An 18255-nucleotide genomic window follows, 5' to 3' on the forward strand; every position below is an offset into this window, starting at 1 on the left:
CGTTTCAGCAGATTAAATACGGACTCTGTATCTAAATTGTGGTCAGTGATAAAGGGATGTGTTTTGGAGCGAGATGTTTTAATTAAAAGTCGAAAACATGCATAAAAAATGGTTTAATGCAACTTTCATTTGTAAACAGGATCGGAGTCATTTTCTTTGTTTGAATATGCCTTTTTTTTTTTTTTTTTCCTGAAAGAAAATAACAGAAAATAATTCAATCCTAACTCAAACCACTAGACACATCTCGAATATCATATATATATATATATATATATATATATATATATATATATATATATATATATATGAGTGATTCCACACTTATGGGTACTGAAATGGGGACATGAACTTATTCACCTAAAACCATTTTTTTTACCATCAGGTCACAAAACATGTAATGTTTAATGAATTATATGTTAAAAGATAACTTTAATTTTCTGAGATGTAATAAAAACATATTTATATGCCAAAGTCAAGCCTATGAGTTCCAAAATGATGTCTGTTCCATTACTTCTGTTACGATTGTCCATCTCGCGTCTGTTACAAATTAATTACAATCTAGCTATATACCATGTTAATCTTATTGAAAGAATGTGTATGTTTATTCTACTACACATGTTTATTAATTATATTTGCTAAAACATCACCTTCCTATGTTTCAAAAAGTAATTCTACATTGTTAAAATTGAGAATATATATGTCCACAACATTTCTGTTATGTTCTGACTTTGGCATATAAATATGTTTTTATTACATCTCAGAAAATTAAAGTTATCTTTTAACATATCATTCATTAAAGATTACATGTTTTGTGACCTGATGGTAAAAAAAGAAATGGTTTTAGGTGAATTTTTAAAAATAAGTTCATGTCCCCATTTCAGTACCCATAAGCGTGGAATCACTCATATATATATATATATATATATATATATATATATATATATATATATATATATATATTCTGCAATCATGTGCTCTGATTGGCTACTCTACTACTAGGGTATCAGCTCATATACAATGAGTAGAGAAAAACAAAATGGCGGAAAGTGTTGCTGGACCAACCGAGGATGAAATAAAGACTACTTGAAAACAAAACCCCAAAAATTATCAAGTATTTTTAAAAGAAACAGAAATAGCGAAGAGAATATAGGGTTTTTTTTGTTTGGGGTGTCATTGTCATCTCTTCCCCACCCCCAGTATCCACACTCCAGCCCGGTCAATGGCGGTAATATACCTTTTAAGTTGGTTTGCCAACCGCCAAAAAACCCAGATGATGATGACGAAACACCCCCCCACCCCCTCACCCCCCAAAAAAAGCAACAAAATATGGAATAAGTGTTTGGTGGTAAGAATGTGGGTTTTTTCCCCTCCCCCAAGAATTATTATAATAGCATTTTTCACAAATTGCTGCTGTCATTTCGCCGGTTTGGTTACATCCTAAGCGGTCGTTTTAAAAATAAAAACGCTCTGTTTCTCAAAATCCAGTGAATGTAGGTAGAAATAGAACCATTATTCCATTCAATCTCGTCATACATGGCTTACAGCTGACTCAGCGCCACGCTACCGGCTCACGTGCGACTCGAGTTCATGGAATAACTTAATTATCAGAAACTAGATCTGCCTCTCAGAAAAGGGAAGAGAAGAAAACTTGTATCTGTAGTTTCGATCTGAGTAATTTTGGTATTTGGAGTTTATTAATGGTTCAAATAAGGTTTTTCCAAGTCTACATCATTTTGACTTGAACGTGTAGCAAAAGAATCCAGAGTGTAACGACTTCAGAAAAATGAATAAATGTTCGGTCCATAAATGAGCAGCGCGACATTTCGAACCTGCGGTTGTTCAGCCGCCTTGGCCGTGCAGAGCGGTCATTTGTGCAGTCAGGTGGGTTTGTATCACTTTGTTCCCCTCTGTGTCCAGACTACTCGGAGCTGCCTCCGACGGCGAGCAGCAACGGGCCGCAGCAGGCGGAGTGTGAAGAGGAGGAGGAGAACGGCTACGACATTCCCAAACCGCCTCTCCCAATCGCTCGACGCACACTCTCCGAGGCGAGCAACTCATCCTCTATGTTCAGCCGTCTGTCTGTGGACAGCGAGCTGGGAGCATCAGTCTGTAAGTTCACACAAGTTGCATCACTTTGATGCTTGTTTTTTTGTTGAAATTAAAGCATTAAGTGATTTGAATACTTTTTTTTTTAACGTTTTGTACAGTTCAGTTTGTTACTGAGCGGAGATTTCCGACCGCCAGCAGTCTGGTAAAGCAGCGAACGCATTAGGCATCCTGTTAGGGGAGACGACTGCGTTAATGAAGTAAAACTTGAATATCCTGCCAGCACACTCTGATGCATTTTGATATCCAAATATATGCTTTCTTAATCACATTCCTGAAGGAATTCTGAGCAATTCCACCCACTCAGACAGCTGTTATTTTTGTTTCTACCTTCTCACAATATGTTAAACATGAACCGTTTCCCAAAATAAAAACAAATTAGTCGTTCAGTAGCCCAGATAAAGGATTTACTGAGAACGGGCACTGCAAACACAAGCGCATGATGCAATCCGATGTTAATATCCCACACACTTCATAGCAGCCTGCGTAGCCCAACCAGACCAAACTAAAACCCACCCACTCCTGCAGCTTTTCTCTTTGTGTATTTACTTTTTAAAACGCTTGTATTATCCCAGTCAGGATGCACACCTCTAGTCCCACTCATGCTGTTAAAACATTTGGAAACTTCTGACATTAGTCCTTAGCGGATGTTGGGGTCTTACGGTACACAAAAATCACGGTTCAGTACGCACCTCGGGTTTGAAGTCACGGTTCGGTTCATTTTGAGTACAGTAAAGGCCTCTGCATGCTTGTGCGACAAGGCTTTCGCAGATAGCTTTTCGCAGACAGTTGTAATTTATTGTTGAGCGGGGGAATAGGCGTGCGCGATGTTATTCACCGGCACAACACAAGGGGGCGAGAAGTCGCTAGGAGTAGTTGGTGGGTGTGGTTAATGGAGTGTTTATCCTCCGGTTACTTATAATGACTAGAACTTTTTTTTTTTTTAATATATAATGACTAGAACTGGAGTCGTATAGATGTACGTACTTCCTCACTTCCTCAATCAACTGCTCTTCATGCTGCTCCATCTTCGCTCGTGTTTTTAAAAATGCCGGTCGTGAAAACAAAACAAACCGGGGAAGTAGGGAAGCGGAAGTGCGTGTACAGCGGGTAGAGTGGACCAATCGGAGCCCTCTTGTCTGCGAGGCTTCTGCGGTGGTCACAATTTTTGGGAGGTGCGCGCAGAGCGTCTGCGAAGGTGGGGGGGCTACGCAGACACTGTCTGCGACACCGTCTGCGAGGACTGGGTTGTCAGCATAAATTGGCCTTAAAAGGAAGAACTGCACAACATAAAGTTGCAGGTTGTTTATTATGAGCTTTTCGTGAACACCAACAGTTTATCATGTTTTAATAACATTTTAAATGAAACATAAAAAAAAGAATAAAAATAGAATACCGCTGCAAACCACTGATAACGTCTCTAATAAATACAAGATTCTTAAATATAAATTAAAATGAAATGAACTTTTCCATATTGACTCAAGTGCAGCATTAACAGTTCCAGGTTGTCGCTGTGTTCAGTTTCATTCAACCTTCTTGTGTGGGGTTTTGGGGGGTCTTTTTATTTTATTTTTTTTAAATAATATCCCCCACCCAAATGAAGTTTAGTGGGGGATACAGAAACGGGTTCTGTCCGTCTGGCCGCGTTTCCGGGCCATACCTTTAAAACTACTGAAGATATCTTCGTGAAACTTGGTAATGCACTACCGTTCAAAAGTTTGGGGTCACCCAGACAATTTTGTTTTCCATGAAAAGTCACACTTTTATTTACCACCATAAGTTGTAAAATGAATAGAAAATATAGTCAAGACATTTTTCTGGCCATTTTGAGCATTTAATCGACCCCACAAATGTGATGCTCCAGAAACTCAATCTGCTCAAAGGAAGGTCAGTTTTATAGCTTCTCTAAAGAGCTCAACTGTTTTCAGCTGTGCTAACATGATTGTACAAGGGTTTTCTAATCATCCATTAGCCTTCTGAGGCAATGAGCAAACACATTGTACCATTAGAACACTGGAGTGAGAGTTGCTGGAAATGGGCCTCTATACACCTATGGAGATATTGCACCAAAAACCACACATTTGCAGCTAGAATAGTCATTTACCACATTAGCAATGTATAGAGTGGATTTCTGATTAGTTTAAAGTGATCTTCATTGAAAAGAACAGTGCTTTTCTTTCAAAAATAAGGACATTTCAAAGTGACCCCAAACTTTTGAACGGTAGTGTACATATCAAGCAGCATGTGAACTGGTGGCCTTTTGCTATTTTGGATTTTTTTTTTTTTTTTTGGAATTTTTTTTTTTTTTATATAAAAAACATATTTTGACTTAGTTTCTAAGAGCAATGTTCGTTTCCGGAGCATATATCCAAAACTATTCGTGATACGGATTTGAAACTTGGTGTACATGTTAACAAGGTGATGTAGATGTGCCTTTTCATACTAAGAAATTTGAGAAATTAATTTTTCATGTTTCCATGGAAACAATTTCAGACTTAGGCCCTGTCCACACGGCAACGGATTCAGGTGACTCCGATACAATTGCTTATCGTTTAGGCCTGGCGTCCACACGGCACCGGCGTTTTGGGTGCCCAAAACGCAATCTTTTTGAGAACGGGTTCCAGAGTGGAAAGATCTGGCAACGTTGTCGTTGTGAAGTCGTCTGGATGAGTAGAACGGATTTGTTTACGATGATGTCACAACCACATGACTGTGAGTGCTTCACGCCGGGTAGAAGTGTAACGAATATCACCAGGAAAAAGCCTTACAGAGCACTAGTGAGAGTGAAACACGAGCTTGGATATTATTATTATTATTATTATTATTATGTTCAGTGTTAGTTCACAGTAGTAATGCAAGAAGCAGAATAGTGACAGTAATAGTGAAGCAAAAACATGCAATTGTACAAACACTGCAGCTCTACAGCAAAATATTCATTTATGAAATGGTCTGATTCTTAACACCAGTAGTGCCAATGATCTTCTCTGATCTCATTGTGATGCGATGCGAGTTGTCAACAAATCCTATAACTTGGTTCATGAAACGCGCTTACAAAATATTTTCACTGTGAATATTTATTGTGTAATGGTGCAATCCCGCCAGCAAAAATAGGGGGAAAAAGGAGCGATCTCACCTCTTCAGATGTTGATTTAAGTCCAACAATACATTCATTAAAAAGGGCGTAGAGGAGCAAATTAATCCAATTTATTCCGGACCATTAAAGACGCCGCCTTCCGCGTAGAATCATACGTCATCCTCGCCGCCATATTGGAGAGGTCAAAGCGGAGAATAAAGATTAGCTGCGTTTAACTGTACCAACAGGTTTACCGTCCAAACGAGATCACATGGGATTACCTTTCACAGGTGAGACTGGAAAAATACTTTTCATTGTATTTGGTCATTATGATGTAATTTTACGAACAGATTTTTCCGACTTTGTGGCTAATATGAAGTCTCGCGCATAATAGTTTATGCGCATGCGTCGTTACTACTTCTATTGTTCTGGTGTCTCCGAAGGGACTGTCTTACAGCGCCCCTAGAGGTGTGGCATGTGTATTGCATCGTTTTCAGCAAGCGTTGCGTTGCCATATGGACCTGATATTTTACTGATCGTTGCCCATTTGGACGCGATATATTTTTAAATAACATCTCGTTGCCGTTGTCGTGTGGATGTAGCCTTAGTCTCTCAGGTTAGTCTTAGGGGTAGGTTTTGTTTCTGGAGCAGAACTTGAAAACTATGAGTGGTATGAACTAGGGATGTCCCGATCCGATCACGTGATCGGAAATCGGGCCCGATCACGTGGTTTCAGACTCGATCGGAATCGGGCATTACCTCCCGATCAGGGATCGGATATATATCTATATAATATATTCTCATTTTTAACACATCAATAACTATGCGTTGGCACAGAGTGAGACCAGACCTCTTGTCTCAACACAGCAACATCAACGCGTGCGGCATGACATCACTTTGTAGCAGAGACACTATTGGTTATTGGCTGCCCGTTGCCGGCAAAGTTGAACACGGAAGCAGTTCGAAGCGGAAAGCAAAGCATGCCTGCAGTGTGGCAGTATTTCAAAGTTGAGGACAACATTGCCATAGCAAACTGTGAAATATGTAAAGTTGGAATTTCAAGGGGTGGACAGGAAAGGGCCGCATTTAATACGACAAACCTGATACGGCACCTGAAAAACAAACACCCGACACAATACAGCGAGTTTTTAGTGCTGTTGCAAACGTGTTGGATGACAAAAACAGGCTCAAACCTGAAAGGGTAGAAATGCTTGTTTTCATCAAGAAAAAACGTTCATTTCCTTAATTGAAATTACTGTATACCACTGAGATGCGTTCTTAAAAGCAAATTACTGGCACTGTGGCAGTTTTATTTATTTATTTTTTATTTGTTTACATTCCTGCCAGGTATTTTAAGGTTATGTTTTTAATTTGTGTTATTTATTGTTCAAACTACCTCACGTAAGTGTTCTGTTTGCTAACGGAGTTGTTGGATGTTAAAATAAGGTGTTAAATAAAAAAAAAAAAAATGAGGAACATCCTGGATCCGTTTCTTTCCTCGTCTTTATTTTTTTTTATGGATTATAAGAAGTATCGGATCGGGACTCGGTATCGGCAGATACTCAAAATCAAATGATCGGTATCGGATCGGAGGGCAAAAAAACCTGATCGGGACATCCCTAGTATGAACTTGAAAGTTGGTATATGTGTTGATTAAGTAATGTATATGTGCCTTTTGATACTAAGAAATTTTAATTTTTATCTCACCTGGACCCAAGGTCCAGTGGGTTTATGCCATGGTCGGTGTAAAGAGGTAGGTTTGGTTTCCTGCAGCAGAACTTGGAAAATGTGACGAATAATATCTTGAAACTTGGCATATAGTTGGTATATAGGGCGGGGATATAGATGACGGTCTTCTTGTGTTTTTTTTTTTTGGGAGGGGGGTTCCCTCCCCTTCAGGAAAAAAAAAACTTGTCTACATTGTCCTCTGAAAGGGCAAAGCTGCTGACAGTTACAACATCCGAGTGATCAAATTCGACGCGTCGCTGGAAGCATACCCGATTACTACTGAACAAATGTCGGCACACTGTGTGTTTTCATCTTATCCGCTTGTCTTTGTCCGTCGCTGTATTTCACCGTGAAACTGAAGCGTTCCCAAACAGGAGACCTTAATGACAAGGGCAGGTCTTCAAGCTCTGGCTTTTTGTTCATATTAGCCATGACGTTTGCTAGCTTGGCTGTATATGTAGTGCACTCGAAGTATGAGGTGGAGATTTGACAAACATAGTGTCGTCCCCCCCCACTTAATGTTCTTGTGGGAACCCTGATGTTCCAGACACAAAAAAGCCTACTGTTATTTACTGTTAAAAATTGTATTCGGTACACATCTGCATCGTACCGAAAGTCCTGTCCTGGTACGGTATGAATCCGTGTACCGTTACACCCCTGGTGGATGCACTTGATGTGTACTTTTAATCACCCGTGTGTGTGTTAAGAATATACCATTTTGTTCTGAATCTGCATTAACATTCAAATCATTAGTGACCCATTTGGACATGCGCGCGAGAAGCCTGGCCCCTGAAGCTCCGAGTGCCTGGGTCACTCTCAAGGATAATTGGGAAGATTTTGAGGCCAATTCATCTCTCTAAATGTGTCGCAGTGTTAAGCTGGTCTCAAATGGCTCTCTCATGGTGTCGGGTGGGTAAAATCCAATCAGCCTCTTCATTGTTTTCACTGTCCAGTCGTGACCAGCCCGAATTAAAATTTCACACTTGAGCCGTTTTAGCATTCCGAGTGGTCTCAGATCAGTGACTCGGCACTTTCTGTATACATGTGAACATAAATGGACTGGGGCCCCAATAAAACGCTCCATGAGAGAACTGTATGGCCTCTCTCGCGGTGGTTTGTTTGTGCTTTATTTCCCACTTTATTTATCTTGAAGTGCTCTCAGTCTGTTTGTTTTGCTTTATGGCTGAAGAACTTGAGGCTTGCTGTCCACACGTAGCTGCAGTTTTCTGGCACCTCACAGCTGAAAACCAAGTGAGAGAATGTTCTTAATGTCTGCACTTGGGGTTATGTGGTCTCGAGACAAAGTAAACAGCAGTCGGGAGCAGCGTGGCTTCTAGTGGACTAATAGTGATGATAATGCATGTGTAAATCGCCATACGGATTTGATGATTCAAATCGATGAAATAAAAATTGAATTGTGATGATTAAGCTATGCAATCTTAGTTTTCTTAGCTGTATAATGTACAATAGCGGGAATACTCGTGACTTCACTGTAGGCGGAAGTAACACGGCTCTAATGGCATGAAAACGCGCACGTGCAAAAAAAAAAATCTAAAATGGGGAAAGAGTTGTTGTGCGATTGACTGCATAAGTAGATTTAACAAGAAACCAGCACTTTTTTTTTTTTAAACAGACTACTGAAAGCTCAAGAGAAGAAAAATGGAGGCAGGAAATGTTCATAACTTGAAGAAAAGGTCAGGAATATTTTAGTAAAAAGGCTGTTGTATTTTACTACAACCTTTTCCAGAATGTTAATTTTTTTTATTGAACTAAAATAATATTTAAGTTTATAAAGAACAGGAAAGTAAATTTTACATTTCTTGGGAGTAAATTTTATTTTATTTTTTTAAATATCATGGGAAAGTTAAATCATGAGCCCAACCCTTGAACTGGGTGAGTCATTACATGCCTAATAATAAATGTATGACTACAATATTTCCTTCCATACGCTCACTGACTGCTTATTAGCAGCATATTCATGCAATCTAGTCAAGTCCGTCATGTGACAGCAGTGTAACGCATCATGTCATGCCAATTCAGATCAAGAGCTTCAGTGAATGAATGTTCACGTGAAACGTGAGAATGGGGTGGGTGTTGATCTCCGAGACTCTGACTGTGGCCTGGTTGTTGGTGCCAGACAGGCTGGTTTTCAGAAACTGCTGATCTCCTGGGATTTTCACACACAGTCTGTCCATGGAATGGCGTGAAACACCCAGTGATTGTCGGTTATGTGGGTGGAAATGAGGTCCGAGGTGAGCCAGACTGGTTCACACTGACAGGAAGTCTACGGTAAATCGAATGACCACGATTTCCAACCACGGTGATCAGCAAAGCGTTTCAGAATGCGTAAGATGCTTGAGACAGATGAGCAACATCAGCAGACGACCATGTCGGGTTCCACTCCTGTCAGTCAGCAAGTGGTTGATGAGGTCACAGTCACGGAGATCACATTTGCTGATGCTTGTTGTGGGCGTTATCTGATCTTGACATGTCACTGCATGATTTTACGCGTTGTGCTGCTGTCGCAAGATGGGTTCTCGGATTGGCTGATGCATGCGTTTTTGTCTTTTCCAACCACTTGGATGAAACCATTTACAGTTGGTTGTAATGACTGTTTCACTTCAGCTTGAGTGGGGTGAGTGTGGGCTTCACATCATGCCACGTCACCTCGGGGGCAGGGACTTACCGTCGTGTAACCGCACAGCCCGTTTTTACATTAGCGACGTACAACAGGACCCTGACATACCCCACCCAGGGAGCAGCTGGGGCTGAGGAGCCTTGCATCCAGTCCTGCTGGTCCAGGGAATTGAACCAGCAACCCTTTGGTCCCAAAGCTACTTCCGTAACCTCTAGGCCTTGCATAACTGAGAACTGCAGAGCAAAACTGTCCCCGACTCTGTGTTTGATCTTAAATCACATTTATGAATGAGAAATTCTGAGACATTCCTGGCTCTAGGATTCTGATTCGTGAGCATGGGTGGGGCGTCCTTTTTTATTTATTTTTTTATGTATACAGTACCAGTCAAGTTTGTACACCCCTACTCATTCATAGGTTTTTCTGTATTTTATATTTTCCACATTGTAGAACAATACTGAAGGCATCAAAATTATGTGATAAACAAAAAAATTGTTTAAAATATGAAATACATTTTGGTTTTTTTGATTCTTCAAAGTAGCCAGCGTTTACCTTGACGCTTTGCACACTATTGGCGTTATCTTAACCAGCTTCATGAGGTCGTCACCTGGAACGCTTTTCAATTAACAGGTGCTTCGTCAAAAGTTAATTAGTGCAATTTCTTGCTTTCTTAATCCGTCCGAGATCAAACGGTAAATGTGTCAGATCACAGAATCCAGGGATACATGTCGGCCCGGGGGCATTTTGAGTTATTGACAGATTCAGAAAGTACAGTTTCTAAGCTTTCCAATGATGCCTTCCATGTGGAGATCTGACAATATTTGAAGAATGTGTGGCCTTTTGAAAGTGTATACTTCTTAAAACAGAAAAGGGAGAAAATCGCCCTCAAAGTTTTCCATCTCAGCTACTCCGGGTGTAGGGCGGCCACATAATGCTGCTCATCTGCATGACATTAATGAAAGCCCTACCCCCTACGAGCTAGCACGATACTACTTTCATGTAAACAAAGATCACCACATCAATTTTCCTTCCATGCAAAGTATGCCCAAAACAATTATGAAGTACAAAAATAAGTCCTAAAGTATACTTTAACGTTTTGTGGTTGAAAAATTACTCACACCGTAAGAAAGAAAGATAGCACGATGATGACACAACTAACACAACGCTAGTTTCATGTAAAGCCTCAGTCACAACCGGCTGTACAGTACGCGCTCCTACGGCCGGTCTACATGCAAAAAACGCAAGAAACGCATGGAGAGCGCGCATGAAACGCACGAGAGCACACGTGTGATGTGCTGATTTTCGAGCCGCAGACCGGCCGCAGAGGTTCTTTGTCATGTCAAACAAACTCTACGGGCGCTTACGTTTTTTTCAGGTTGCAAGACAAACTTACGGCCAACGCGCGTCTTTCTCCGTGAACAAAAAAAAAAACGCAGCGATTTGGGAAACGCCAAAAATCACACGGCCAAAAAATCATACGTCCGGTTGTGACCTAGGCTTAACCAAACCACAACACTCTCCGTTACATGCAAAAATAACCACACAGCCTTAGATTAATAAACTTACCCCATCAGAAAGAGAAACGGCGCCTTGCACACACCAATGCCTCCGATGGAATGTAATCCTAGAATGGTCCGTGTATCATCCAATCATTCAAGTATTCCATTCAATCTGGAAAACGAGGTTGCGGTTTTTTTTTTTTTTTTGCTAGAAATGGTCATTTCCGATGTAAATACCGTGCATCTGTTTGCTTCGCGGTGTTTCAGCTCCTCTGCGCTCTGTTTAACTTGCTCATTCCATAGTGAAATCACATGCCTGTATGCAGTTAAGTAGCCACGAGCTCAGCTCGTATCATACAGCTGATTCGCAAAAAAAAAACAAAAGACTTAACTCATCATGTGAATGGCCCAGATGGTAATTTACCCACACCCCCCAGCAGGCTACAGTCCTGACAAAAACGAGACAATTTGCAACAAAAAATGTATGCTTTTCCAACAAAACAATCTATTATCTGAAATACTGATTGCATTCTTCAAGATCTCAACTTGCACATGATGGAAAAAAACAAAAATCATAAATTTCGAAAAAAAATGCTTCTTTTGCGATTATCTCGGATTCGTTTCGGCCGACATGCGTCCCTGGATTCGGTGAGGGGTCACAAATAATAATAATAAAAAAAAAACACAGTAAACAGCACTATTCCACAACTGTACTAATGCATATTATGTCAAGAACCGCTCAACTAAGTAAAGAGAAACGACATCCGTCATTAAGATATGAAGCATGTTTTAATGAATAAAATGAAAGAAAAGCCATCGATTCCGGGTGTCCAAACTTTGTTTGACTGGTTGTGCGTGTATGATCATGTAATGTGCGTGTCTGCAGCTTCTCCCGTTTTTCAGCATCAGGCTTCTTGTGTAAGCCTGGTGCAGATGTAACAGACATCCTGTTGTTCTTTCACACTATCCACCTCCTCCATGTCCTCTTTTTCTTTCAGTGTTCGACTCTGTCGAAGCTCCCGAACGGCCTCCGAAACCCCTGCCACGCCGCATCAACTCGGACCGCAGGCCGAGCCCTGTCCCTCCCGGCGCCGCCGCCGCCGCCCCCATGTCCTCCAGCAACCCGCAGATCAGCAGCGAGATTGAGTTGCTCATGAGCCAGGGCTACTCCCACCAGGACATCCAGAAAGCTCTGATGATCGCGCAGAACAACATCGAGATGGCCAAGAATATCCTGCGTGAGTTTGTGTCCGTCCCTTCCACGGCACACATCCTCACATAGCAGCCCTTCCCGCTCCAGAGCGAGTCCGATCTCTCCCTCTCTTTGCTCCAGGGCTGTCGTTCATGCGTGAGGCGCAGACCCTATCCAGCTCCTGCATGCTGTTCGCCAGCAAGAGCATCGTTCTTGAAGTCCGCCTCATGGCATTGCACAGCCACTGAGGCTTTTAGTCAAACCCAAGCAAGGACACGCTTTTTATTTATATATATATATATATATATATATATATATATATATATATATATATATATATAATGTAATTTATGAGTCCATATAGTTAATATATACCCATTTTAAGGATGGCGAGGTTTAGGGGTCGGTCCAGAGTGAGTGAGATGGCTGGGGAAAGGGAAGGACTCCTCTGTACTGCTGTTCTGTCGCGTGGAAAACTGCAGCTGAATGTTTGCTGGTGTCAAATTGTGTTGTTCTGGTACTTTCTTGAGGCGTTTTTGTCATTTTCTAAAGTGGCATGGCATGAGTGACAGTCCCCCGTACTCCGACCTGATACCGATCTGATGTAACATCACGTACCGGTGATGTGCCGTCGTTTTCAGGTGCGTGCGTGTTAGTAATATGGTTGTGTGATGTCAGTGGACGCTGCCAGTTGAAATTGGCTTTAACCATCATCAGTCACTTGCATTGCCTCTGCTGCTGTGTAGCATTACTGTAACTGATTATATATATAGATATATGTTTATAACGCAGAATTGGATATCGCAGCCTCTCGTGTGAATCCCGTTACATCCGACCCGGCGACGGTTTTTAGATTTCCTGCTCCGGAAGCGCGGCCGTTTCCCGAAAGAAACCCGACGCCTTTCTCCGAGCCCTGAAGTGTCGTAAGCTTCGTTCTGTCTGTATGTCGTTACTCTGATGGTGACTGAAGGGCTTTTATACGTGTGCTTTTTCTAGAGTGTTCAACAGATTAGTGAGGAGTTGGACACAAAGTCCGAGGCAAGGAAGTGTTCGCTTGTACAGTTTCCGTGTTAAATCAGGACTGAAGTCACGGCGATTTCGGTGAGATTTTGTCTGAAGCTGTTCATCTAAGTGATTATTATTATTATTATTATTGTTGTATTACTTGTTTTTTTTTTATTATTATTATTATTATTATTATTATTAATTCAGAAGTGCTTTACTGCTGCTACTCTTGTTAGTGCTAAACAATTAAGCCTTAAATGTATATTTGTGAATATTGTGTTTAACCTGTTTTAAAGTGACAGTATCTGTTCGGTTGAATTTGATTGATTTATGTAGCATACTTGAACTTGTGAGCAGCTTGTGCAGCTCTGGGCCCAGGCAGGCTTCCGTCCATTTTTTTTCTTTTTCTTTCCACTTCGGAATCGCTTTGGGTTTCGTGTTCAGGGCGTAGAGACGTCGGCGCCGTCACTGGACGTACGTCACGTACGCAAAACGAGTAAAAGCATACGGACGAACACATCGTCGCAGAAAACCTCGTACTTGTTTTTTTTTCTTGGCGGTTTCGAGGTTTCAGTTGTTGGCTTATCTCTCAAACATGGGACGGTTTCATGTTTGTCTCCCTCTTTCCCCCCCTTCCTCAGGAATACTGTACATCCACACAGACTCTATCAGTATTGAACGGGAAATGAAATGCACCCATGTTCTTATTCAGGGCAGAAGCACTGAATGACTACTTTGAAGACTAATTTCGACACGTCGATTCATTCATGACGTCGGCTTTCCTCGGATGTGCTCGGAAATTGGACAAGCTGTCAGACGCACACTGCGTGCGTGTGCGTGTCGTACACGATGAAAATGGCGAAATTGCTAGCTTATGAAGCCCTGGAGGAAATTGTTCACCTGTACATGCTGTTTGGTTTGTTTGTTTTTTTCTTTCCCCTCCGAGATATTGCACTGGCATAGCAGGTACTTCCGTAATATGAAGCTTGTAGGTACAACCTTGTTAACCAGAAAGGAAAATGATCTAGCAGGTTTTCTTTCTGACATGGCAAGCAGGTGATGATTCCTAGTTCAGTATTTTCGTTTGCACCATGTGAAGTTTAGTTTTCAGATCAGAGCTCTTTTTTTTTTTTTTTTTTTAATTCTGTTTACTGTATTTCTTGTCAATGTTGTATATCGTGTGTGTGTGTGTGTGTGTGTTGCAAGATTTCACACCGTATACCAATTTGTGCTCCGATACTGTCACTTTAAAATCAAGCGTATAAAGTTACTTATATATAGAATATGTGGAAACGGCTGTCCGATTTCGTTTTGCATTCCTGTACATGTTTTTTTTGGTTTTTTTCCCCTGATGTGAATAATACTGTGAGCAGTGCCATATGTCTAGAAAATGTCCGAAATGATGTTCTGCTGCCCAGATTAAGGCCTTGTGAACGAGCGAACGTGTCCTGGTGTAAGTGATCTGTTGTGTTTTCACTCCGCCCCCAAAGTGTTGCTCAATGCTTCTGAAGCTTTTGCAGTGACGTCATGCTGAATAGCTGTCGACTGGAACTTTAGACCACACGAGGGCGTGCTTTCCTCATTTTGCAAGTGTTTTTCTTCTATTTTTTTCTGACTCGTGTCACTTTGGACAGTGCTATGCTGTCTGATCAAACAAAGAGAAGCAAAGATGATGTCCTCAGTCTCTAATTTTCGGTACTGTTCTGGTACAGAGGCTGGTACAGGTGTCCAACCGGTGCTGTATGAGTAACCCTGTAAAAACACGATGATAACGTCTGCATCGAAACAAAGCTTCAGGTGAACTGCTGAATCTGGGTTTTAAAGAGGTCAGTGTTAAAAGGTAAACGTGCTGGAAGCGCATGTCGTTTAACATCAGACGCTCGTGAACGTTCTTCACCACCGTCAGTCAGTCGTCGCCTTTCATAAGAATCGAGCGCTCCGGACTCTCGGCCCTCCTCAACGCCGGGAGTCCGGCTCGGAGATTTGCTTCACCTTCGTGATCATAAACTGCCGTCTCTTTCAGTGCCATGATCCTCACCGTTCTTCAGAAACGTGCGTCTTTTAGAGTTTAACACTCCTTTCAGTTACAGTAGGTTCGATTAGCGATGTGATCTCTCAGCCTCTCACTGGAGGAAATTGGTTGCACAAGTTCATTTAAGGTTTTTTGTTGCATTTTCTTCATGTCAAAGCCAAATAAGTTTGGATATATTGTATTAAATAGACATTTTTATCTCACACACACACACACACACACACACACACACACATAGTGTTGGGCCAACAAATTTACACGTTTAGGAGAAAGAAATGTTCTGTAATAGTTTGAACGGAGCTACCATTATAAATCAAGCATTTCCAGACTGTGTGTGTGCGCGCGCTTTTTAAAGCATCGTTGTAAAAACTGGAAAGCATTAGAGTGCAAATGAAATAGGACACGTTCCCTCTCCCAGTCGCTTGTGTGTTGTTTCCTTTTGTCAAGATATAAAGACTAATGATATTTATTAATGTTGATGTACTCCAACCCAGAGATCCCTCCTTCATAAAAATCACAAATTTTGAATTTCTGTTATTAAAGCCATTTTGAAAGAATACAGGAGTCGATCTTATGTTTTCTGCCTGATCATCCCTTTCTTCTCTGTATTACAGACTTCGCTAGAGAGCTCATCACCCAGGCTTGGCTTAAATGAACAATGAATGGAAAGGAAACCCTTTTTTTTTTTTTTTAAGGACAATGTTTTTAATCAGCTTTGGGGGGAGGGGGGGGGAGAAGGAAGAGGAGTCAAATATCTTTACAGTAATAAGGCACGACGAACCTGTGACGTATACAAAATGAAGATATGACACTTGGCGATAGATTTTTGCACATCAAGCTGACGAGCTTACATTTACAAAACTGGTATCTGTAATATTTGTGCCTTTGGTTATGCTTTTTGCTTTGGTAGAGAATAAAATGTGAACTCTGTGCTTGAATAATCATAGTTGTGCCCTTTTTGCTTGTTTTTTAACTAAAATATATATATAAAAAAAAATAAGTTATAAACAATGAGTAATAATGGCCAACGTGATTTCGTTGGTCAAACCTACAATATTTTAAATACGCTGCGGACTTGGAGCAGATTCTAATTCATCATTTATATATAACACAATATAAACAGATCATGAGCATGATAAAGGCCTCAACATCACTGGGGAGATGATCTTCAAACACACGAGTTAAACGCTGAGTACATGTACAGTCGTGGCCAAAAGTTATGAGACGGACACACATTTTGGTTTTAACAAAGTTTGTTGCTTCAGCGCTTTTAGATCGTTTTGTCAGATGTTTCTGTGGTATACTGAAGTACAATTATAAGCATTTCATAAGTTTCAAAATCTTTTATTGACAATACAGTGGTGCTTGAAAGTTTATGAACCTTTTAGAATTTTCTATATTTCTGCATAAATGTGACCTAAAACATCAGATTTTCACACAAGTCCTAAAAGTAGATAAAGAGAACCCAGTTAAACAAATGAGACAAAAATATTATACTTGGTCATTTATTTATTGAGGAAAATGATCCGATATTACATATCTGTGGGTGGCAAAAGTATGTGAACCTTTGCTTTCAGTATCTGGTGTGACCTCCTTGTGCAGCAATAACTGCAACTAAACGTTTGCGGTAACTGTTGATCAGTCCTGTACACCGGCTTGGAGGAATTTTAGCCCGTTCCTCCGTACAGAACAGCTTCAACTCTGGGATGTTGGTGGGTTTCCTCACATGAACTGCTCGCTTCAGGTCCTTCCACAACATTTCGATTGGATTAAGGTCAGGACTTTGACTTGGCCATTCCAAAACATTCACTTTATTCTTCTTTAACCATTCTTTGGTAGAATGATTGTGTGCTTAGGGTCGTTGTCTTGCTGCATGACCCACCTTCTCTTGAGATTCAGTTCATGGACAGATGTCCTGACATTTTCCTTTAGAATTCACTGGTATAATTCAGAATTAATTGTGCCATCAATGATGGCAAGCCATCCTGGCCCAGATGCAGCAAAACAGGCCCAAACCATGATACTCCCACCACCATGTTTCACAGATGGGATAAGGTTCTTATGCTGGAATGCAGTGTTTTCCTTTCTCCAAACATAACGCTTCTCATTTAAACCAAAAAGTTCTATTTTAGTCTCATCCATCCACAAAGCATTTTTCCAATAGCCTTCTGGCTTGTCCACGTGATCTTTAGCAAACTGCAGATGAGCAGCAATGTTCTTTTTAGAGAGCAGTGGCTTTCTCCTTGCAACCCTGCCATGCACACCACTGTTGTTCAGTGTTCTCATGAACATTAACATTAGCCAATGTGAGAGAGGCCTTCAGTTGCTTAGAAGTTACCCTGGGGTCCTTTGTGACCTCGCTGACTATTACACGCCTTGCTCTTGGAGTGATCTTTGTTGGTCGACCACTCCTGGGGAGGGTAACAATGGTCTTGAATTTCCTCCATTTGTACACAATCTGTCTGACTGTGGATTGGTGGAGTCCAAACTCTTTAGAGATGGTTTTGTAACCTTTTCCAACCTGATGAGCATCAACAACGCTTTTTCTGAGGTCCTCAGAAATCTCCTTTGTTCGTGCCATGATACACTTCCACAAACGTGTTGTGAAGATCAGACTTTGATAGATCCCTGTTCTTTAAATAAAACAGGGTGCCCACTCACACCTGATTGTCATCCCATTGATTGAAAACACCTGACTCTAATTTCACCTTCAAATTAACTGCTAATCCTAGAGGTTCACATACTTTTGCCACTCACAGATATGTAATACTGGATCATTTTCCTCAATAAATAAATGACCAAGTATAATATTTGTCTCATTTGTTTAACTGGGTTCTCTTTATCTACTTTTAGGACTTGTGTGAAAATCTGTTGATGTTTTAGGTCATAATTATGCAGAAATATAGGAGATTCTAAAGGGTTCACAAACTTTCAAGCACCACTGTCTTACAGGGTTGCACGAAGATATGAAGTTGATCTTCAAAT

At 40.9% G+C, this 18255-nt stretch overlaps 1 protein-coding gene across 6 annotated transcripts in view; it reads left to right on the forward strand.

The window, feature by feature from the left end:
- The window catches only part of cbl (Cbl proto-oncogene, E3 ubiquitin protein ligase), a 122685-nt gene extending 106474 nt beyond the window's left edge, over positions 1-16211 (forward strand). For 2 of the 6 annotated variants that reach the window (XM_060943851.1, XM_060943852.1), the window contains exons 15-16: positions 1918-2109; positions 12040-15827. In XM_060943851.1, coding sequence (XP_060799834.1) covers positions 1918-2109; positions 12040-12323 — 476 coding nt within the window. In that variant the 3' untranslated portion in view covers positions 12324-15827. Of the gene's footprint in view, positions 1-1917; positions 2110-12039; positions 15828-15884 lie in introns of those variants that run through there. The other 4 variants (XR_009656855.1, XR_009656856.1, XM_060943853.1 and 1 more) reach the window with 4 other exon arrangements.
- The last annotated feature ends 2044 nt before the right edge of the window (positions 16212-18255 follow it).

The sequence above is a fragment of the Neoarius graeffei genome, chromosome 17, assembly GCF_027579695.1.
Source record: "Neoarius graeffei isolate fNeoGra1 chromosome 17, fNeoGra1.pri, whole genome shotgun sequence".
NCBI classification, from domain to species: Eukaryota; Metazoa; Chordata; class Actinopteri; order Siluriformes; family Ariidae; genus Neoarius; species Neoarius graeffei.